The sequence below is a fragment of the Mizuhopecten yessoensis genome, unplaced genomic scaffold, assembly GCF_002113885.1.
Source record: "Mizuhopecten yessoensis strain PY_sf001 unplaced genomic scaffold, ASM211388v2 scaffold8839.1, whole genome shotgun sequence".
In the NCBI taxonomy this organism is placed as follows: domain Eukaryota; kingdom Metazoa; phylum Mollusca; class Bivalvia; order Pectinida; family Pectinidae; genus Mizuhopecten; species Mizuhopecten yessoensis.
Genome location: NW_018407747.1, coordinates 563052 through 588113, shown reverse-complemented (window position 1 = coordinate 588113; position 25062 = coordinate 563052). Strand labels below are relative to the sequence as shown.

The 25062-nt window shown below is 37.0% G+C and overlaps 2 protein-coding genes across 14 annotated transcripts in view; both read left to right on the top strand.

Annotated features, from left to right (window-relative positions):
- Positions 1 to 7333, top strand: part of LOC110456710 (sarcolemmal membrane-associated protein-like) — a 92082-nt gene extending 84749 nt beyond the window's left edge. For all 13 annotated transcript variants that reach the window (XM_021507614.1, XM_021507617.1, XM_021507621.1 and 10 more), the window contains one exon: positions 120 to 7333. In XM_021507614.1, coding sequence (XP_021363289.1) covers positions 120 to 218 — 99 coding nt within the window. In that variant the 3' untranslated portion in view covers positions 219 to 7333. The remainder of the gene's footprint in view (positions 1 to 119) is intronic.
- A 3038-nt stretch (positions 7334 to 10371) lies between these two features.
- Positions 10372 to 25062, top strand: part of LOC110456708 (filamin-A-like) — a 174767-nt gene continuing 160076 nt past the window's right edge. Inside the window, exon 1 of the mRNA XM_021507594.1 lies at positions 10372 to 10389. The gene's annotated coding sequence lies outside the window, so the exon portion shown is untranslated. The remainder of the gene's footprint in view (positions 10390 to 25062) is intronic.

Here is a 25062-nt window from a genome sequence, read left to right as displayed (position 1 = left end):
TTTGACGTGTTGTTTACACATTTTCCTGGGTGAAGGGTTAACTGATTCGACATTGTGTCATGTGTGGATTGTGAGAATGATGATAAAGTTGTCTAACACTCGTGTTGTTTTCGCTGCAGCAATCCTTTGCCTCCAGTATACCGCTGCTGATGCTGCTCTTCGGAATCCTGATGGCCCTGTACCCCTGGCTGGCCCAACTTACAGCAACCACTACTTGACCCTGGCTAAATGTCAACTTAGACCACAACCATTAACAATCATCACTCTCCAACTCAACACAGCTACAGATGTTACCACGGTGACCTGTGAAACGACTGTTGCTATGGCAACCAGTGACAATATTGTGTTGAGTTGATGTTGCAATTTTCATTGTCGTAGCAATCATGATGACACTGGACCAGAGTGTGTGTTGCATCAAAAATGGACCAAATTATTTTGTTAATGTGAGGAAAACAGATTTGAGAGCTTCACCTCAAAAATATTTAAAAAAAAAAAAATGAAAATTCATGAAAAGCGCACATCCAAAAATCCTTTCTCTAAATTTGTTTAAAAAATGTATTTGTTTTTGACAAATTGATCAGTGTTCCATTGAGTAAGATAGTGGCCACTATAAATTATAAAAACTGGATGTTTTTTCCCGGAAACAACATGATAACACAGAATTTTTAGTCAGGTTCCTTTCAGAAGTTTCGTGTAGAATTTATTCTACAGCATGGTTTGTGATATTTAAAAACAAACATGTTGAGCAGATAGGATAACTCCACCTTCACAATTCTGAAAACAAATATTTATATCGATGAAGTTATTAGATTAGATTTAAACTTATAACCGGTAGGTTGTTTACCTTGATTGTTGACAAAGAGAAAAGAAATACAGAATATGTTTTTGTTGCATTTATAATGCTGAATTGGAATGAAGCTACATTAACTAATGTATTGAATCATGTGTGTTGTTTGTTGACGGGTCGTTGTGTACAGCTATCATACATATTTACTTCAGCATGAGATGTTTAAAATCTTCATATTGTCATTTCGTTCGTGTATGTTAGCCAGTTCCATGTGATATCGTGTGCTTGCTGGTAAAGAGAGACATTGGGCGACTGTATGTGCATAATAGTGTTATGTGAATGGAGTGATACAAATAGTACACAAGTTATCTCCCCTTGATTGGCAATCTTTTCCTTTCTACGGAAATCTGTGTGTGACATAAGTAATAAAGTTTGTTGTAATACTTAAACAAAAAAATCAGGAAAAAAGCACACTGTGTGCTTCCTATGGGGTTTATTGCACAACAGGGCTGCATTCAGCATACATAATGAACTAATCCAACCTTTGAATTGGAAGAGTTCAAATGTGTCTTCAGGGGTGAATGGAGGGAAATCTACAAAAAGGTTTTGAAAAAGAATATATGAGATGATATTATTCTACATTACATATTGATAAATCTGAAGATCCATGGAAAACCTTGAAGAAAGGTGTATTTTGAAGTTATTACGTTTACACCAGTAGGAGAGACAATTATTAAACTTAGAACAATCACACCAAGAGGTTTGAAGGTTTATCTTTGTTAATTCATATACAGATTTTGGTGAAGTGGTGTGAAAATTCAATATAAGGCATGTGATGTGTTGTAGAAAATAGATATCAAGTAATTATGAATGAAACATTGAATAACGCAGGCCAGATTTGGGTTTGTGTAGTAAGATACCACTTGTTTTGGTTTCCAAACATTGTAGAGCATTCTCAGCCAATGTAGTGGTCAAAATTAAATAAAAATCAGAACTGTTTCCGTACTGAGTGCAGCCCTGTTTTGATGCAGATGTTGTATTGATTCTACCTCGCTAGAGACATAAGTCTCTACCTCGCTAGAGACATAAGTCTGTAAAACTCTCTTTGTTGAAATGTATGGGAAATTGGCTAGAGAAAATATTTTATTTTTGTGTTGATCAATGTTTACAAATGTAGTGTTTTTAAACTGTGATAGTGACCAAAGTTGTATAAAGCAGTGTGCTTGAGTATCAAGTTAGTGAGCATCTTGCTTTATGGATTCTTTTTCTGTTTAGTATTGATATAAAATCTACATAAAGGCTTTCTCCTAATGCTTTTTTAAAATGGAAAAAAATAACTCAGTGTCAATGGAAACTGCGTGGAAGATACCAAACAATCAATGGCTATAAAAGAACTATTGGTTTCTGATTTTAGTTAGTAAGATTCTAGGTGTAAGGAAATTATGGCGACAGTAAGTCTCAACATGGCAGTGGTGCTAATTGACTCATGCTAACTCAGGAGGGGGTGGGGCTGTGTGATAGATCTTACTTCAGGAGTGGGTGGGGCTGTGTGTGATAGATCTTACTCAGGACCAGGGGATGGTAGACGATTACATAAGATAGCTGCTTGTTTTAGCTACATATTAGGGATTCACAGAGGGGACTTTCAGAATTTTTGTTTCATATTTCCGTTCATCATTTCATTCAGAAATTGAATAGATCTCTCAATCTAGACCAAGATCCCCATAACAAGGAATGTTGTCTTAGTTAATTGTATATACGGTAGCGTAGACTTTTGATCTTCAAAGAAAGAAGAGCTGTTCATCAAGGGGAGATAACTTGCTTTTTTGTACATATTCTCATTTGTTTAATGTTTGAGTTTGTGAACCTGTTTTGTATGCATGTGTGGGATTGAGATACCTAATCAAGAATGTATATATTTTACCAAAGTCTGTGTACATATGTAGATAATGTATAGATATTAATGAACATTTAATATAAAATTATTTATACAGGTTTTTTTCCCTCTTGTTTTATGAATGACGTTTCAAACATTGTTAATCCCAGTGATTGGATTCCTAGTATCAATGGCTTTACGAGAAAAGACTTTTAGAATGGTCAGATTATCATTCTTAAAGCCAAAAGAAATTACCATAGATAGACAGATTCATTTTGACAACTTCCTCAGATTGTTATACATGTAAACATGATTTAACTGCCTATATCAATCTGTCTTTTTGTACAATGGAGGTAACATAGACCGATGGAAATGTTTTATATACAGTATCATTACCCCCTAACTGTCTCGCATCAATCATTGAATCATTAAATTAAATGGGATTTGAGAATTTCTTGGAAAAAGGGCATTGTCTACATACTCGATTTTCGAAAATCAATTTTCTTAGATCATATTCACAAAAGCATTTTGTGGCATGAAATAGCTGAACTAAAGCTAAAATATCTTTGTTCTTTGGAAAAGAAAAAGTTTAGTTCTGTTGTTTCAATGCATTCGTAATCATTCTTAATAATCTGATAACAACTTTTAGTTGGTTTTTGTTTTGTGTGATATTTATCAAACAAGCATTGGATTTTTCACTTTACTGGACATTTGCCTCACTAAATTAAAATCTGGAGGGCAAGTTTCACAACCATCACCAGAAAACTTATAAGATTTGTTTGACATGTTATTATCTTTATCCGTTGTGTTATTTTATGTAAGTATGTCTTCCCACTGACGCCAGATGGTCACTACTGGTCAACAGTCGGTCAATCAACAGCAATAGTTTATTTCAATCCAAAGACACCAGTTCATATTACACATTATATTTTTACGTTTTGTAGGTTCTGCTTTGGCAACTGTTGATGCCAAATGCAACACTATTATTTTATAATAAATAATGAAATAATACAAATTGAGACGTTGTCGTTATCTGACACCAATAAATACAAGTCAGGTCAAAGTTTGTCTTAACATACAGCTACCATCACATGCAATTCAAGCACAAAGGAGACTAGGGAAAATTGTTGTGATTGACAACTACAGGCCACAGTGCATGAATAATGAAGACAAAGCTGGCAAGACTAATTTCATAGCGGCCTACACTCTATTAACGAAACTGAAAACTTTCAATGAAAATATTTACAGGAAAAATGATAACAGTTTTAAATATTTAATCAACCAGCAATACCCCGTAATGTAGTCTGCTTCACACATATTCATACTTTGTGTTAATCGTTATTATTTAAAACTGACATGTGTGACTTTGCCGTAACCTTGACTTAACGCATGTTTGAGTGAGGGAGGGAGTCTACACACTAACTTCCTGTTGTAGATACCCCACCAAGTTGTGTGTATTTATGTGAGTAAGTTAACCTATTTGTAAAGTAGTGTTGATGTATTTAATACAACTCAGGAGCTACTGCACCGATATTGTGTCCGTCTCCTACAAGTGCTACAGGACATTATTTACAGAAGTGTAACCACTTTCTATATATATAGTCCTTATTTGTATATCTATAGTGCTAATAGTCCTTTACTTTTACTTTTAAAGTTGTGGTTCTTATCATTGGACTATTCCAGGATGATGGTGGTTCCTAACTTTTGTTGATCTGTGAATCATATTGAACACAATATATTTAAAACTAGATTAAATCTGTTTGTGTGATAAATGTTAACAAGTCTGTCTAGTAGTGGGTTTGATATATGGTGAGGCTTTAGTTTGGAATCATATTAACTTGTTGGTTCCTTATATCCATGGTTACATGCTCTTCCCTCAAATATCTGTGCCTTAAATCGCTTTCTCTATTAGCATTTAAGCTTCTCTCTTAAATTTAGGAACAGAGTCTTTTTGTGGTTTTTTTGTTTGTTAAATAAAAGCAATTTTGAATGAAAACTGTTAGTTCAATTTTCCATAGTTTTGAAATCTTTTAAAACCATTTACGGTCGTATTGTAATTATGTCTCATTCAAACTTCATACCATGGTTGAAAATGACGAACACACGACACTCACTATCACAAATTGGTGCTGAAAACGGATATGCTGATTTCTTCACACTGAAATTACTGGGGACCATTTCATTCATATTACAGGGAGAGAGAAAGAAATGCTCACAATGAATTTCTCTGTCCGCTTGATAACAGGGGTGTGGCATGTCACTACTTTGTGTCCCAGTCATTTTCATGAAGTTGTGTGTGTGCTTTAACATGAAGTCATAAACATTTAAAGAGTAGCAGTGTTCGAAAGTAAGACATGTGAACTTAATCATCAATTTTGTGAGAGTTTGGAGAAAACAGATTTATATGAGTGAATCTAACAAGGCTTTGGCATTTAATTTAATATTTAATAAGAAATTCTGAAAAGAAGAACAGACAATTTTTTAATGAAATATTGCTTTTTATCTCATTTATAATTAAGTGACGATTTAGTGTTATTTAAAATCTGGAACATGCTTTTTTGAGTTGAAATGGTACAATTTAAATAAGATTTCACAATTTTTGTTGGCAGAAATTTTCGCTCCTATTTCAATTTTCTCACATGCATTGTAATTCAGTTTTTTAAAGGCAGCTGTATGAAGAATGATTTCACACTTAAGAGTATTATACTTGCTTTCTGTCAATTTAAACATGTTACATATTTTGTTACATCCCATAATGCTACTGGTTTCCTTCAAGCACCCAGAAGGAGACTTTTTCTATTTCTTAAGTTTCTTTTCTTTCATTATTTAATTCCAGATTACAGTTAAACACATTCTATCACGATGGTCATTTGCTTGTTTTTGTTCTTAACAACTGTTAAAGTACTTATCTGGCTCGAAACATGGCATTTTTGATCAACCTGACAAAATTTTGAAATACCAGGTATGCAGCAAATTTTGTTATTAAACAAATAAAGATTAAGAACCTAAAATTTTGAAATTTAAAAAAAAAAAAAAATTATATCGTTGTAGAAAATTAAGAAATAGAAATCTGTGGCATTGTCCTGATTTGACACTTGTTTTCGCCTCCAGGGAGACCCTGGGCGTCTTTGTTTGAAAGGCTCATACGGGTCCAGTCATCAGCCTTTAGTTCCATCATTTTAACACCTTTCGTGGCGTGGTCGTTGTACATTATAGCGGGGCATCAACAAGTTGTAGACTATAGTTTACAAAAACTTCTTATGGAAATGTTTTCATTTAGAAGAATTACACTGTAAGTTTATTTTTGTGGTTAAATTATGGCAGCATGGTAGGTTTAATGGATTGAATCGTTTTGTTGGAATAATTTAATCCTGGAATGTGTGAAATGATTTGCTATGGGAGTTACCTTAGTGAAACGTGTTTAAATACATGGTAAACAATGGGTATTTTTACCTGGTGTGGTGCTAAGTAAACATTTTCGCATCATTTGAAAAGTTCTTCCCCAGTATATTTCCAAACACTTTTCTCACATTATTTCAGAAAATAACTGAACCCTGTATAATTTCGTCTTAACCAAACCCTGTTAAATCTGGATTCTGTAAGGTCCCTTTCACATAGGTCCCACGGTTCATATTTCTGTGGAAACTGAATATGTGAAAACAAGCAAAAATGATCAAATGAAAATAATTGCCCAGGTTAGGAAAGAAGTGGTTCACATTCGGTCACGGAGAATCAGGTGACAGTAGAACCAATGTTACAACAAATCTAGATTAATTTCTTTGCTGAAATATCTTAATTTGTATTGAAATAAAAGTCAATGATTTTACTTTTGAATCTTTAAATATTTGACGATAGGACTGTTTATGAAATGCTTTAATCTTTATGTACTAAAACATGTGCTTAAAAGGACTAATGGAATTTGTTTTAATGCTTATTATTTACTTACCAGGAAACTATTAAAATATTCTATCTAGAATTTACTAGGAATTGAAAAATAAGCAGTATAATCAGTTATATTATCTGTGACCTTGAACTTATTTTCTAGAGGAAAGAAGACGCCCAATGTAAATAGACAGTCAATCATTTCTCTTTAACAGTCCTTAAGTGAATGTTTGTTGTAATAACCTTACATATTTGATGTAATATCACTTCCTTTCTTGCAAAGGCTGTAATGATGATGTCACTTCCTGTTGTGTATGTTTGTGAGATAACATCACTTCCTGTGGTGTATGTTTGTGAGATGACATCACTTCCTGTGGTGTATGTTTGTGTAATGACATCACTTCCTGTGGTGTATGTTTGTATGATGACATCACTTCCTTTGGTGTATATTTGTGTGGTGACATCACTTCCTGTTGGGTACGTTTTCTCCCTATCAGTCAAAGTACATCATGTAACTATGTCTGACAGGGTGTCTATATTGTTTTCGTCCAATCAACATTGTTGGCTTTGTATATCGCTTTCTGACAGCAGTAAGAGAGTTTTTTGGCAGTTTTTGTGTACATAGTTCAGTGGAGATGTAGAGTTGACGTTCATGCTTTTTTGTACATATTCCAAAGAGAGTGTCCTGTTGTTGCTGTTTACACACAGTTGTATTGATGTCATTACAGTGAGTCTTTTTCTATTATTATCATTTAAACAAATAAACCTATGCAGATTGCACCCTTTGACCTTTTTGTTTGTTTTTTCTGCATCATATGATGTAACAAGAGCCCAAATAGTTCTCAAAGGGAGAATACTCTAATGAAATTACTGTGTTTTATGACCAAGGGACATAACCCAAACTCAGAAACGCTCAGTGTTTTCTGTATCTTATTTACATTCCTAGCTTAGGCGGTGGTACCCTTTACCTCAGTGTTGTTGATGAAATATGTTAAATGATAAAATTAGTGATCTATGAGCCAAATATCTTGCTGCTAAAGGCATTTTGTTCAAATCGCCTTTCATCAATGGTCGATCGTCTGTCCTTAAACAACTTTTGTTATGGCTTTTTCTCTCAAGAAATACTTAACACATCTTTCACCAAGAAACATTAGCTTTTATATCACGTTTACATTTAATTGGAAGAGTCAAATGTGTGTAAAGCGACGTTATAAGGTACCATTTGATTATGACGTCGCTATTAAATCACACATTTTTTCTTCCATTTTGAGCTTATGCCATAACACAGCGACTGTGGTCCGTCTGTCAACTTTTCCTTTTAGAGGCTACGAGTCCAAGTACATGTAATGTCCCTTGGAGCAAAGGGAAGGGTCCAGTAGGGGGAACATGGTTATAATGTTTTGATATCCCTTTCCTTCAGTTTATTAGCTCACCTTGTCCGAAGAACCATGGTGAGCTTATGCCATACTGCAGCGTACGTCATACGTCCATCGACTAAGTTTGGTCTGGAGCATCCTTAGGCCAAGGGGACTCAATGTTGTATAAAGGGTGGGTGGGGGCAGAGGGGCAGGGCCCAATAGGGGAAATAAGAGGTAAAACCTTTAAAATTCTTTATCTGCCGTTGGGATTAAGGGATTTTATCCTATTTTAGTCTGGAACATCCTAGGGCCAAGGGGACACAGTTTTGTATAAATGGTGGGTGTGGCCCTCCTCTGGGCAGAGTGGCGATAGAGGGAAATAGAGGTAAAACCTTTAAATCCTTCTTCTACCATAGGGATTAAAGGATTTTATCCTTATTTAGTCTAGAGCATCATTGGGCCAAAGGGACTCAATTTTGTATAAGGGGTAGGTGTAGCCCCCTGGGGACAGAGGGGTGGGGCCCAATAGAGGTAAAACCTTTAAAATCCTTCTCCTACCATAGGGATTAAGGTATTTCATCCCAATTTGGTCTGGAGCATCCTTGGGCAAAAGGGACTCGANAAAATCCTTCTTCTTGAAGCATTCTTTGGTGAAGGGGAAGCAAAATTATATGAATGCAGTCATGCTATTAGAATTGACTCCAGGGTCTGGCCCACCCTTGAAGACTTAACCCATGGGTCATTACTTTGAAACAATTGAGTTCCCCCCCCAAAAAAAAACTATATATATATACAAATGCTGGGCATTAAGACACGAATGCAGTCATGTTTTTATTATTGATCTGAGTCACACCTTGGAAACAGTTGAGATCCCCTACCCATTACATACATAAAATTGCTGGGCATGAAAAATCTTATACAGATATGCTACAAGGATTGACCTTGGGGTCTGGCCAATTCCCTTGGATCTTATTTGGAGAATATTTTGCCATGATTGCTTAGATATCCAGGTGAGCGATACAGGCCCTCTGGGCCTCTTGTACTACTACTACTACTAATTTTCCATGGTTGCTTTATTATCCATGGGGGCGATACAGGCCCTCTGGACCTCTTGTTTTCGGTTAATGCGGTTCAGAGTAATCACTTATGCTTGAAATATAAGAAATAAAAAATGGCATTTTTCACTTAAAAGAAATATCAAGTCTTTTCACGACAAATAAATATTTAAGCTAATGGTTAAAATGAAATAAATATTGGTAAGCTCTAAATTTGAATTACTCTCCTGTAAACACACAATACATATTATGTTTGTATATGCAGCTAACATCATTGATACTTATATGTAACATCCATATTGTCTCGATGGTGAAATAACGATATTTGAAACGTAGACAAACTTTTACTTAAGGTATTCCATGTATAATGAAACCGGCAAACATCGGCCAACATCGGGATAATTCGTAATGTGGGATTAAGATTTCAATATTTTTTTCACTGCACAGTTTCATAAAATGTACCGCATATATTTACTTCCAAAATACAAAATTTATTAACAAATTTGTATTAAGTTTACAGAAGGAACTACTTGTATATGTTATAGGCGTGAGTACAACACACAAATGCTGTAAATAGTTTGATGTTTAGTTTTGTTGTTTTTATTTCTTTATATTCTTTACTTCTGTTCACATGATGTACCAGTACATAGCTTACAGTCGATGTGCTATATTCATTCTTTAAATAATTACATCTCCATATTTCGTTACCGTTTTGTCCATCTGTCATCATAAATATGTACAAATGTCCATGTATACTGTGCCGTAAGAGGAGAGGAATTACTATAGGATAAGCTCTTAGCTTGTTTTCCAATCCTCTTTATTCTATGTTTTGAAGTTTGTTTAATGCGCAAAAATTGGAAATAAAATGATGCTTAAACTACACTAAATGCTGTAAAGTATGCCGACAATCCTTTGGAAATGTCAACATACACCTCCACAGATGATAAAGCTACATTGTGTGGGTCCAGGTGATCATCCGCTCATTATCGTTATTACACCTGTACACAGGTAGGTATATATGTATACCTGTACATTTGTAACACGTGCTCGACCGTCTGTGACGCCGTCATCCAAACCTCCCGGAGAACTTTGAATCATATCTTATTTAGAAACAGTGTAAATAGCGGACCGTATCACACGGTCTGATACATCAAGTAACGAGGAATACACTGCTTCAGTCTACCGTTGGTGTATACGTACTCACCAGAAACAGTGGATTGACTTACCAGAGGGTTTTTTCCTTATGATCTACACTTTTTTCTAGATTTATGTTTGGTTTGGAGTGGTATGTGTCGTGCCTGGCGTGGATTGTGTATTGTACTGGAATGCCAATCTTTCTGAGAAGATCGTTTATACAGTTGGCGCTCTTTGGTTCAGAGGCTGACATGTCCGCGGTTCCAGCACGTGTAACACAATAGCAGTTCGAATACAGTAAGTATCTTTGTATAATTTGCATGTTTCCCATCTGTCCAGATGTATTCCGCTTTACTAGGGTCGTCTAAACGGAGAAACACTTGAAACGACTAATGCAAGGAGCTAAATTAATAAAGGCAATGAAGAAATAAGTAAATTTCATTGGAGAATTATCCTTCCAAGTAAATATTGTGGACAAGGAAGAAAGTTGCCGTAATTTCTTGGCGACGCTTCAATAGGTGATGACCAATATTAACAATTTGTTTTTGAAAATCGATATCGAGATGTTTGTTCACGTTGTCAATATTCAGTTTTGCTACATGTTTTTACTTCTACCGTCTTGTGTAAAAAATTATAACTAAAATGGAACGATTCCCGGGAGAATTGGAAGTTTCCTTAGTTTTACTGTTTTTGATGGGAACAACGAAATGAACATGAATTGGGATGTCTACTTTGACACCTCAGATTGAACTGTTATCAGATTGATGTGACAGGGTGTGGAAACAAGTTGCTCCAATTCAGTATGGTGACATTTCATCAGTTAGCGCCGTCGTCATATGACCTTAGTTGTTGTGTGGTGCAATCATCAGCAAGCGCCGTCTTCATATGACCTTAGCTGTTGTGTAGCGCAATCATCAGTAAGCGCCGTCTTCATATGACTTTAGCTCTTGTGTGGCGCAATCATCAGTGGACACCGCCGTCATTTGACCTTAGCTGTTGTGTGGTTCAATCATCAGTGGACACCGCCGTCATTTGACCTTAGATGTTGTGTGGTCCAATCATCAGTGGACACCGCCGTCATTTGACCTTAGCTGTTGTGTGGTCCAATCATCAGTGGACACCGTCGTCTTATGACCTTAGCTGTTGTGTGGCGCAATCATCAGTGGACACCGCCGTCATATGACCTTAGCTGTTGTGTGGTCCAATCATCAGTGGACACCGTGGTCTTATGACCTTAGCTGTTGTGTGGTCCAATCATCAGTGGACACCGTCGTCATATGACCTTAGCTGTTGTGTGGCGCAATCATCAGTCGACACCGCCGTCATTTGACCTTAGCTGTTGTGTGGTTCAATCATCAGTGGACACCGCCGTCATTTGACCTTAGCTGTTGTGCGGCGCAATCATCAGTAAGCGCCGTCGTCAGCACATGACCTTTGCTGTGGTGTGGCCCCATCATCAGCAAGCGCCGTCGTCATATGACCTTAGCTGTTGTGTGGTGCAATCATCAGTTAGCACCGTCGTCATATGACCTTAGCTGTTGTGTGGCGCAGTCATCAGTGGACACGGCCGTCATTTGACCTTAGCTGTTGTGTGGCGCAATCATCAGTGGACACCGCCGTCATTTGACCTTAGCTGTTGTGTGGCGCAATCATCAGTAAGCGCCTTCGTCATTTGACCTTAGCTGTTGTGTGGCGCAATCATCAGTAAGCGCCGTCGTCAGCACATGACCTTTGCTGTGGTGTGGCCCCATCATCAGTAAGCGCCGTCGTCATATGACCTTAGCTGTTGTGTGGTCCAATCATCAGTTAGCGCCGTCGTCACATGACCTTTGCTGTGGTGTGGCCCCATCATCAGAGGACACCGTCTTCAAATAGAGCAGACCACATTCCGTGATTATTATTAACTGATCATCATAATCATCGACACGATTTGCATGTACACCTATTTATATGATATATCTTTATCACCTGCAGCGTGTGAAACTTGACGGGAAAGTAGGGGTAACCAATCTATCTTTGTCTACACGTGTCAATCACAACTTGGCGATTGATTCATCATAGTTTAAACTTTATAGCAACTCACGTTGTTAAGGTGAGGAATTGTTCATATCTTTTTATCAAGAAAGGTACAAGGATTGTCCGTATTAAAAGTTCAAGTGAAACTGTAAACTTTAAGCGTTCCTTAGATTAGAGTGATAATTCAGGACCAATGTTGTGACGTCATATTGTCATAATGCGGATGAGAGCTGAACGTTTTCACCAGGGCGTCTCCAACAATGTTTCTGTAAACACCAATCATGGCGCTGAATCTGTGATGTCGCCACAAATACACAGTCTCTCTGCTAGATTGGATTATCTCCGTTGAAATATATGGTCTCGAGCGAAATTTGCAGTACTTGCACACTTAAAAACTCACCTACGTTCGCAAACGTTATCGATTGAATATAACCATTGTTATATGTACTGACAGTATATCCGTGAAATCACCACGACCCGACCGACACTGTGAAATCACCACGACCCGATCGACACTGTGAAATTATATAGGCTACTAATGAGAGATATTTATTAAGCGAGTTTCTGTCGCTTCCAAAATAAAGAAGAAAAAAAAGAAGAAAAAAGAAAGGGATATTGATGATCGCCAGAAAATGACATAATTTGGAACTGTTCGCTGTTCAAAGCATATTGTGTGCATAGGTAGAAGTTACTGTAAGTCGCCATATTTCGCGAGTTCATAATCTTCGCTATGATAGAATATTTATTCACACAATTAACTATGAAACGTATATGTAATTCTCCCGAACTTGTCGTCAGAAAACTAGTGTCTTAGCTAACGAGGTTCCATTTATAATCAAGTATTAACGAATTGGGCAAAAGTTAGAACAACACAGAAAAGGCCCCCTCCGCAATACATTTGCAGAAATTAAACCTTTCGTTAGATTTGATGTGATTTTGCACTTTCTAAATATTGCAGTGTCCTTAAAATATGCGCACACCTAACGTTTCTGGATTAATAAGGTTCCAAATACACACATTAACTAGAATTACGTGTCTGACCTTTCAACTTGTCCTCCAGAGGCTAAAATCTCTCATTATTGTATATATATAAAAACACATTAAAGTCACTTATTCGGTTCTTGAGTATTTACTAATAATACGTTTTCTGTGGTTAGATATCCTCATTAAGCCTAATTGACAATTTCTTACATATTCATTAGCTAAATATATTTATATTTGTTCGTTTATATTAACTTGATGTGATAAATGACAAGTCAATCAGTTTATTTTGTCTACAGTATATCATCGGGAATAATATAAGTCATTTATAGTATAGGTATTAGCATTTAAGATTGATGGAAATGCTTTCGAGACAAGATACTGTTACACTGTGGCATCAACCGGACTTAAAAATTGGTTTAAGTGTACTTGATACAAACACATCTTACACACTCAGATTAAGAAACGAGTTTTTATGAACGGTTTGACAAATTGCAGACTGCACGCTGTGTGTTGGTGACGGTGTTTTTTGTCGTATAATGTAACCGACAACCTTACCGTGATATGATACACACAAACAACTTGATACAATTTTTTACAAAAAATGAAATATGGTTTTTTTCTGAACAAAATATACCCAAGCCTTATTGTTTTAGTATCATCATCTGAAACTGATTATTTTGATGTCCACCTTGTGTGATTTCCGTCCACGGTATTCAGAATTAGGAAATACTTTCGATGTAAAATGTTGGCTAAAAACCCGGTCGAAAGCTAACCAGGAAGTCGAGGTATCGTTAACCCAGATCACCTTCCCACATGTGGAGGCAATAGGTGTCGTGTGTTCATATCACATCGTCACAGCTTACTGCATCGTGATTCATCGCTAGCTTCTCAAATTGACAAAAGTGGTTTCGGCAAAGTTAACGCCCAATTTTATATTTCTGACCCCCTTTTTTCTGTTTATGTTGCAAAGTGGTTGTGTCGGTTTTTTAACAGAGCGTTTAGGGTAGTAGTAGACACGTGTTTGGTACAAGGTCTCTATGATCCTCAAATCCAATTGTATTACATTGAGAGTAAATTATGTTGCAAAGTGGTTGTGTCGGTTTTTTAACAGAACGTTTAGGGTAGTAGTACGTATACAGAACTATGCAGAACCCATATGTTAATATGTTGATTCAGCTTTGGTTGTCGGTGAATCCTGATTAATAGATAATAATTATTATCATAAAATTTCAATAAAATATTTTTTGGAATAAAATGATACCCAAGCCAATACTCCTATATATTTATTAATGTGTTCGCCTGGTTGTTCTGGGTTCGAGTCAGCTTGCCTTAAATACTATGCTACCATTTGCAAAAAATAGGGGAGGGGGCATTTGATACATGTGCCCCATTCACAAATAGTCGGTCTTTACGTGAATGCGCAAACCCACTGGCTGTGCTGCGACTGGCATGGGTCGGATAGAGAGACAAGAATTAAAATAGGAATTCCTTTCACTTCAAGGGTTCGAAATGACATAATAGGCATTTTCACAGGTGAATGTAGGGGAACTGCAAAGCATTCTGGGAGACACGAGCATGATCCTTGAACGCCCCGGACTTTTTCACGCCTTCCTTACACACTTATTGTTATTGTTGAAATGGGAACATCAGTTCATCTGCCTACCTAGTAGTGAGCCAGTAAACACTTTATACTAAACTGTTGTGATTTTCATGAGGTGGTATTGGTGATGCAATGATACCATTATATTTCCTAACGAAACCCGATTTGCTGTATAGAGTATAAAAAACATTCTCAATCGGCATGCGTTATAGTTTTGTTTAACTTCACTTTGTAGATTTTTAAAGCAAAACAAATAAACAAAATAAAACCCAGATACAAGATGGCGGATGAGTGTTATGGTGGTTGTTCGTGATAATATTGGATGGAAGGCAACTTACCCCCCCCCCTANTAAGTACCGTGTAGTCAGAAGGATGTGGTTTTATCATGTTTACACATGCTATTGATATTAAGACATGCCTTTTGAGTGTTATTTGGATGATCAGTAAAATGTTGCGGTTTAAAGTTTTGATGACGAATACCTTGTAGCGACTGTATAGGGGGGGGGGGGGGGGGCTATAACAGAGTTTATTACCCTGAGTCATCTCAACGACCCGGGTTTAACAGACGTCTGTATTGTAACGCTATATACAATACGTGTATTATTGCTGCAGATAGTGGTATGTGTGTATACAAAAACATTCCGCCGACCTCAATTTGTAAATCAGGAAATGGGATACATGTATCAAGGTTCGAACAGTGGGTAAGGCTGGCTGAGCACACTGCATAAAACTAAACATTTTATTTACTGTACGTAAAATTAAATAATTCTACAGTGGAAAAAAAAGTTTATAATACTCTTAACCATTTTTTCCTTTCATTTCTTCTCACTCATGTTTTTAATTCCAAGTGTGATTATCAACCATATTTTAAATCCCACATACTGTTTTTTTAACAAAGAGAATGTGGTAAAAACTGAAAGCGACACTTTGATTGTGTTTGTAGTGTTATTTTAATCGTGAATGTATACATATTTACGACGCTAACTTGTTAAGTCTCTATGATACTTCAGCCAATTGAATTCTCAGTAAAAGTGTTGGGGATGCTTAAAGGTTGCAATTTGTCCTCTGAATATTGGGTCAACAGATTTTTAAATTGCTAGATTAAAAAGACTCGACTGTAGATAGCACACAAAAATGAGGAAGTATGCTACATTGTAAACATTTATTCTAGTATTGCACGTGTAATATAGATACGTTCAACTTTCAATAATTACCGTTGACCATGCATTCATACAGTTATTTTGTGAAAATACTGAATTGCCCGAGACGGAACACACCATCCACCCCTCCCTCCTTCGTAGTGGTAGCAATGATTTCGTTTCGTATATATGTTTTTCCTCTTGAAAAATGTTTATCATGAAAGAAAGCTTCAAATAGTAAGCGGTTTCATTTATCATGGTTACGAAAACATCGAATTTCTCAGAACCTCTCATAGTTAATTAACATGAAAGTGTCACCTTAATTGAAACATGTATTGAAATATACAATTGAATATGTGTCCTATAACATAAATATGCAGAACAATATGATATCCATCATTTTAGAGGAAAACGATCCGTTTTCGAAACCTGATCTACGCAACCCAGAAACTGTGTTGGATATAGATATGTTTGATGAGAGAAACTTTAAGTTCCGGTACCACGTTTTGAACCATGAACAAACTCTCTCCACACATCACCGGTGTTCAGTGACGACGTTGAAGGGTCAATGACATCACCCACAGATCTCGAGTGACGCGATAAGACATGGGCGTACTTGACTCGGATAACAATTAATTACAATGACATTTAATGCAAAAGACTATTTGTGGTTGAAACAAATATTGCCAAGCAGAAACGCATGCATCGCGTTAATTATACGTGAGATTACGTCACGGTACGCGCAGCCTCCTAGTCAGGGTGACATATTCGGTAGTAACAATAAAAGGGGGATAACTTGTACTTCCTTTATCTGTCTTCACAAGCATCTCGAGTTTACTAAAACACTTTTCAGCAATTATAATTCAACAAATAGGAGATTTCAGAAAATAATTGACCCAATGTATCCCATTTCATGATCACGGCACCCCGATACAGTGATTGCCTGAGGCAACTAATGTGGTGCTTATCCGGCGTCCCCGGTTAAGGTGATATCGAAAGGTATTCACCAACTCTTGTAAAAGGAAATCTAGTTCTTTATCGAAAATGAAACCAAAATAGTTCTGATGCAACCATGGTTATAGTTTGAGGTATCGAACATTTCTTTTTGTATCTTTTTTTTTTCATTCTTCGGTGTCTGCATTAGTACAAATATTTTCCCCACATTATTTGCCGTATATCCCTGTATTTCTACCTTCTACCGCGTGGCCACGATCTTGTACCGTTTAGTCCTGTATTTGTCCGTACTTGTGATCATGTATAACAATATAATAATGAAAACAAATATACAAACTATTCCCATATAGAGGTCGTGGTGGAAAAGTGGTTAAGGCGTCTGACATTCTGCTACCACTAGCCCTCCACCACTTGGTCACGATGGCCAGGTGGTTAAGGCGTCTGACATTCTGCTATCACTAGCCCTCCACCACTGGGTCGCGGGCTCGAGACCTACGTGGGGCAGTCGCCATGTACTTTTTTCCGGGAACTCCGTCTTTCTTCCACCACAAAAATCTGGCACGTCCTTAAATGACCAAAGCTGCTGATAGGACGTAAAACACAAACAAACAAACAACCCAAACCAAATCCTAAATAGATACACATTCACTGTACATACACCATTAAATGGAATTTGATGTATTGGGAGTATCTATTTTCTTGAATAACTTGCGGTGCCTTGGTTGTTTTTCATTTCACAGTTGAGACATAGCAATCTACATCTGAATGTTTAAACATCTCACTTTCAGGTAAATGTTCAGAACTTATGATACTAACACAGGGCCGAGATTCATTTCCATTTCTGTGACGTCAATAGCGTACGGGATATCTCGCATATAAATTGAGGATGCGAAGCTAAATGTCAAAAATCTGAGAAACTCGTCTAAGACAAATCACAAGTAATTCTATAGAAACTGGAGACTCTGTTATCTTAATCACATTCGCAGATTTGATAAAATAAGCATGAAAACGTCCAATTTGTTTATTGGGGCCGTCCAGGTGATTTGGTATAATTTACAATATACTATCTGAAGATACAAATCCATTTATACATGCAGTACTGTTTTTTTATGTTTATTACATTCCTGGTGAATCTTACTTTAGCGATACCGCCAGTTTACAAGCCTATTCAGTGTTCTGTATTTCGCCCGATAATAATACAAGAAGTTGTATTACCCTAGAACAATACGGCGCCCAACCCCCAGAAATATGACAAACAAACCCCACAAAGCTGCAGGGGAGCTGAATACATTTCCGCGCCTCCCGACATAATGAAGGGAACATCACAGCTATCTAACTTACCTATGTATCAAATGTAGGTCATTGTGACCTATATTTACCGCTTGTTTAAACTTTGTGTTTACCTTCATTACTCGAAAACTAAGTCAAACACTTAAGTTTATACATAATAAGAAGTAAATATTCACAAGTACATCAAATGTAGGTCACTGTGAAGTAAATTTTCCGCTTCACTGACAATGTCTTTTCATCTAGTGGAAAAATGTACGCATATCAATGTGAAATCACAGAAATCCAACAGTCAGTAAGCTTAAGATATGTAGATATTTTGAACACTTCTACACCAAATGTTAGGTCACTGTGACCTATTTTTTCTTTGCAGCTTCATTTCTTTGGTAACACTTTTCGTTTACCTCCATTTCCATGAAAGTGGAAGCAAGCAAGGGTGCATACAGAAAAAATGTATGTGTTTGTTTTATAAATATTTTCTAGATTGGTATCACTTGAATTGTCTCACTTTGCCAGTCTTTGCTTTTCATAACATTCTAAGGGACACATTGTATTCACAACTCTTAAGATTTAGCAGACGACTTTTTAAATTAATGTATATGCACTTTGAAGTTACTGTAAGTCATTATTGTTTCGCGAGAGATTGATTTTTTTTTAAATATTTTATTCCGTGGATTAACTAATACAGATATAGAAATAGCATATTGTCAATAGTGCTTTCAAATAGTCCTGAGTAAATCCTACAGACAGAGTTCGCGAAATATACTGCACCCGAAAATATGTGATTTACAGAATATGTACGTTCGGACAGTCATAGAGATATTTGGTATCAAATTGATCATATAGATATGTTATATTGCATGTGCTACTGATTGGTTTATATAGCGTGAACGGTTTAGTTGCATTTGTAACATCAACTTTCTATAATTACTGAAAGATGATGTTCAACACATACAGTGACAACGTAATCAATATATGTACATCCAACCAATGACGTCATAGATAGGACCTTCCTCAAAGTGTTCCCACAACACTGTATACAAACTATGTGATTCCCAGACAAACCCTTCTGGCGTTTGGTATATACATATATATATACATTGGAGAGAACGTTACTGAAGATTTAAAACATTAATACGTAACTTCAGTCTCACTCGTCCTTGAAAACTACCTGTGTAATTTGGGTTGCTATTGGTGACCAACCTCACAAAAGACATTGTTCGGATGTATGTTCTGGCAAGGGGAGATCACTAAAAACTGACTTCAGTGAGTATCGCCTGTATGAACCGTTTTTATTCAAGACTGGAAATTCTGTTGTACTGCAGATCTGCCAAGTCGGTATAAATCATCCCCGAACACCATCTAGCTGTGTCTGTGCCAAACTATGCACGAACTTTGTAAAGGAAGACGAGACAGTCTATACCAAAATCCTATAACATGTACCGCAATTTTAACCGTTTTCTGTCTTTGATAACTGATAATTCTACATCTGCATTAGAAAATTTCACGGTACCCCCTTTATTCACTGGGCACACATTGTTATTGTTGTTGAGTTGCGTTTTATGAATCGATGTCCGAGGTTTGGGACTTTCTCATCCTGCGGTTTACGACTCTCTCTACCCCTTTGTTAGATAATTCCGTCCTACAATTGACCCGCATTATTTCACCATTAATCACTCATTACCTCTCAGCTTTGTCCAATGACAGCTCTAGGTTCCATCACCCCCAGTTCATAGTTCATCCCCTTTCGTTGATTGTTTTGCACTATAAAATAACTTCAAACGGTGTAACATCACGATATTTTGAGATATCACACTTGCATTTTGACGTCACGTCTTACATTGAATTTTTGCAATTGGTATAAATCGTATTGAATCGCCACTCGTTAGATATCCTATTAATTAAATACCACACTTATAACTAATACCTGTGAAATATGCGTGATGATGTACGTATCGAGGACATCGCCACATGCATAGATTTTAATATAACATTAAGGGAATTGACTGAAATAAGATTACTTGTGTAATATATCAGGTAGCATATATCCTTAAATAGTTCTAAAGTTTAATCTGTAACTTCACTAAATACAGTATCCTTCCATGCTAAGGGAAACGAATCCTTTCCCCACACATGACCGTTAGAGGCGACAATTGTGAGGTTAATCGGGAACCGTCGGCACTTTCCGTAAACGAGAAGATTTTCATTGACGGAGAGTGTCGAGGTTTCCCGATTGTGGGGAGGCCACTGAGGGATCCTGGGGAAGGGGATTGGGGTGTTGTATTCTTCATGTCCTCTGCATTAAGCCGGGGGGGGGGGGGGGGGGGGGGGGGGGGCAATTGGGTGGTATGCGTTCTGCTGAGTAATCCGATCGTCGCTGTTAGCTGTAGCGAGGACTTAACATTCTAGACAAAATTATTCAGAAATGCTATATTTTTTACTGAATTCCAAGAATGTATTCATATCATCAACTGTTTACCAACAAGGTATTGACCACATTTTTAAACTGATGAATCAGATATCTTTCAAGTTTAAAGATGTCTCAGAGATTTTAACATTTCTAGTGGAGCAAAGGAAAAAATGGCAGGTGGGTTGGAGGAGGAGCAGTGAGGAAAGCGGGAAAAGTTGAGAAGGGGGAGTGGGATAAACTATTTGTGTCTACCAGTCAAAAAGTTGAGTACAAACATCTCAAAATAAATAATAAAGAGTTAAAGTGACGAGGAGGAAGCTAGCCAGTCGTTGTTCTTCCCCACTTCATCGTGTGTTTACTCCTCCAGATCTACAAGTGTTATCAATAACGTTATCACATGTATGTCACGTGCACACTGCTCCCTTAAACATTAACCATCTTACATGTGCCGGGAGGAGCTGCTGTGTAGTGGTATTATATTGCATGTGTGCCTTGTACATTTTTTAATGAATTGCTTTTGCCTTTTATAACAAGTTGTTACGGGAAAACACTCCTCTCTGCTGCCAGAAAATGTTAGGACGCCAGCTTATATACATAGTACCTACTAAACAAACACACAATAGCCACATCCAAGCATATCTAAGTCCCGAACACAACTCTCGCGAGATGAGACTTCACGATCGCATTGGTATGATTGAAATCCAACTGCAGCATGTTGTTGGCATTTTTCTCAGTTTTTACCGTGACGGGTTTACGCTCAGTTCCCATCTTACAGAACGTAGTTACCGTTGTTAGGTATATCTTGGTTAACGAGGAATTGATTATCGCAGAGTTGGGTTGTCTGGCGTTGTGTGTAGTCGAAACAAGTTAGATATGTCTACGTTTTACCAGCTACTTAAACAAATATCACATTTGTTCCAGTTAATCAGGGTTTTTTTCTATTATCTTATTTATATTTCGTTTATCATGAACTTTTATTTTTCTTTCAGTAAGTTAACTTCCGGTTTGCATGTTGTTTTCCGTTTTATTTTGGTACGTTGTAATTTTAGTTAGGAAAATAAACCACCACAAAACAATTTCATATAAGTAGGAAATTTACAAAGTTGATATCTATTTGTTACGTATTTTGCCTTACCCTGGGTAGCCCATTAAAGCAACAGAAAGCGTATTTTGAATAGGGTCCTCTACAAGATACTTGTATTACATTAGTGTAAATTAATCAGGATTTGTTTCTTAATTATTTTGTTTAATTCACCTATTGATATTTCGTCTATCATGATTTTTATCTGACAGTTAGAGTAGAAGTTATAAATTGATTTGTATTAAAATCCGATTTGCATGTTGCGTTCCGTTCTATTTCGGTTTCTTCTTCACATTAACTTTAGCTTGATATAAAACGTTTTATTTAGAGACATTTACATTATTGAGTTGCTTAAAACTCATTGAATTGATTGATTTTTGGAAAAGGCATAGATAGCATACAAAGTGGGATAATTCGAATACGCAGATCGACCTGGGAAACACTTGCTTGTTATATTGTGATTTTTTCGACAGATTTTTTCCCCATGATCTCGAGATTAAATATGCTTTATTGCAGACACGTGTCATACTGCTTAGTGGTCTTTTTCTCAGTCTCACCGTCATTGCAATTTGTCACTCTCACAGCAAATTGTTAAAAAAGAGTGATATTTTGATTTCTTTTGGTGTCTATGTATGTTAGTTCGTTTTACGGTCAAGGCCCAAAGCATTGATATATATGAATCAATTTACGTTCTTTACATGAAGGAAATATAAGAAACCGATGAAAGCCGTTTCAATATTGTAATTTCGTCTTACTTCCAAGTCCATGAGACAACACCACGAGAAATAAATCTGTCGTTCGTCCATCGTCTGTCACTTGTTTTCTTTAAAAAAATCTCCAAACTACTTCTTCTTAAGAACCAAGATACCTAGGATAGTGATATACAATTAGTACCAAGCTGAAATGAAGGGTGTAAAATTTGCGAACAAAGTATGACATTTACCTAATTAAAAGTCAAAAGAGACAAATATGCTAAAACTAAAATAATTTCCTTCAACAAATTACGAAGTCTGAGATTATTATCTTGTTCGGGGGTCTAGCAAGCCCACTTTCAATATCGTTAAGTTCAAATGCGCTCGCTGAATCAATGTGGACGAATTTGTAATTACTATCAACTCAATTTTATTGTTTCGCTGGAATAGCTGAAACTTTACTAAAATGTGAAAAACTGTTTTACAGGCCCTCTGTGCCTTTTGTACAATTGTGACAGATGATGCGTCTCGTCTACGTAGTTTGGCGCTAAAAAAGCTTCCTAATTACTGAACAGATATGTCTGCTAGCTGTGTGCCAAACAAGAAACGGTTCCTTTTACTTTGAGAATTGCTGTTGTTGGCCGAGTCTTATTTCTCTCGCCTCGATGCTGTTAGAATCTCATCAACCAGCTAACATAGCACCGGTCACTTTATTCCAAGAAATTTGTCAACGAAATGGCGAACCCTGGTGTGCCTTGTTCTCTTTCTCGTTATGAATTTCGCGAGATTTGTATGTGTTTTGCAATATTGACGCGAGAAGTGACATTTTGGAAATGGACAAAGCGGGAAAAGAGAAATAATAATAGTTCTTTTTTTAAAATGTCCATTCTTAACTTAACCACGTGACTTTAAATGTCTTTGTTCTTCTTCAGTGTGAACTCTCATGAATACCAGCACTAATGTGTGTCCTGCTGTCATCAGTTCAGTCCTTATCATGCATATGAGATTTTCTATGAGCGAAGTACTTCCAGGTCACATAACGCATTGTCAACTTTATATAAAACTGATGGAATGATGTTGCGTGTATTTTATTTCCATTTTGGTCTGTCTTGGCTCTTTATTCTTTTTAACTGTGAACCGGGCCTATTTCGTACTAAAATTAGTATCACTATATCTATCTTAATTGAAATATTCCAGTAATCTTCCCGGTTCGTCTGTCTATGAAAGCTGCAGGTACTTACTGAAGAGATATTCTGAGTACTTGCGGCAGGGGTGAATCATGCGCTACATAGGTATACGTAGATAAGTATTGCATGTACTACTACGGAGAGAAGGAAGAAGTTAGAGTGGGGGAGGGGGAAACGAATACACGGGAGGGACCACAGGCATGTGTTGTTCACAGGACTAACATAACTGTCGTACATAATCACATCGCGTCATAAACAAGTACTACGTCGGTAACTGGCACTGGAAATGGTGGGTGGATAGGAGAGGGAAACAAACGGCGGGGCATTGGCGGGGGCAACGATAGGGTCGGGGTGAGGGAAGGGGCAATAAACAGAAGGGCATACAAGCATGAATCTTACTCGATAGGTCGAGCATAGTTGTCGGTGTATATCAAAGCCCGTCATAAACAAAATGGTGCGTAGTACCTATATTTTTAGAAAAGGAAGGGGAGAGACAATGATGGCGATTGCTGGGGGGNAATCATAACATATATATATATATATCGATAAGTGAATACTGCACGCGCGGTCCTAAGTACGAACTACGTGTATATCATCCACGTGCAGACATAGATATTTAAACGTCCAATACCGCCCTTCAATCACTGACACATTGTATGGGAATGTGATGTTTTCAATGATGTTTGTTTGGTGCTTGGTAATAATGATAAGGTGACGTAGCTAGGTTTAATATACTGAAAATCTCTTATTTTTTGCGAGATATTTTTTTCGGTTTAATTTTTCGATTTTTATCGATAAAGCATTCAACTCCGTCATTAATATTTACTCGATCACAACAGGGACCCAAAACCAAATTCAAGATGTTTTTTTAACTGTCCTGGTTGGAATTTATTCTCAAGTCCCAACATGTCGAGATCAATACAACCTAACGCTTTCCACAATTCAGTCGTTTGAAGCAACGTCTTTTTTTGCCAGTATGCTTGGTGATTATTATCGTAGCTTGAGAAATCTTAGTTGATTCGCGGTTCTTTATACAGGAACGTACCAGCTTTTTGGACTGTTCTGTTAGTCCTCCATATTATCAGCCCCCGTAACCTATTTGTACTGATGGTAACTGATGGTATATACTTAATACAGGGAAAGGCGCCGAGTCGGGTTGTCCTTGCTCGTCTCCAGATGACCAATCTTTCATATATTACATATTCTTATTTATTGAAATACAAGACCAGCGTCCACGCCAAGACCAAACACACAATGTCCCCATTTGCTCTAATGTGCAAGAGTTTAACGTCGACATTGAAAATTAAATATCGTAAAAAATATGATGAAGTTTGATACAAATAGTCCGCATTAGCGCAAGTTCAAACTGCATTACGCTTGGTCCTGTTCTTTCGCTGTTGGTTTGATGTGAGACAGGGATTCGAACCCCGATCCTTTCTCTTAACGTAAACGCTAACGAAGCGATATGTAAATTAAGCTGACTGTATAAACGTCGAGTGAGAATTGAACTACCCTAGCGTCTGTATTCTGTATTGGAAGGCTTTGAAACATTTCCTACGTTGAATTTTAAGAAGGGACTGTTTTACAACAATATCGTAAGAGGCGACTAATTTGCCCCCC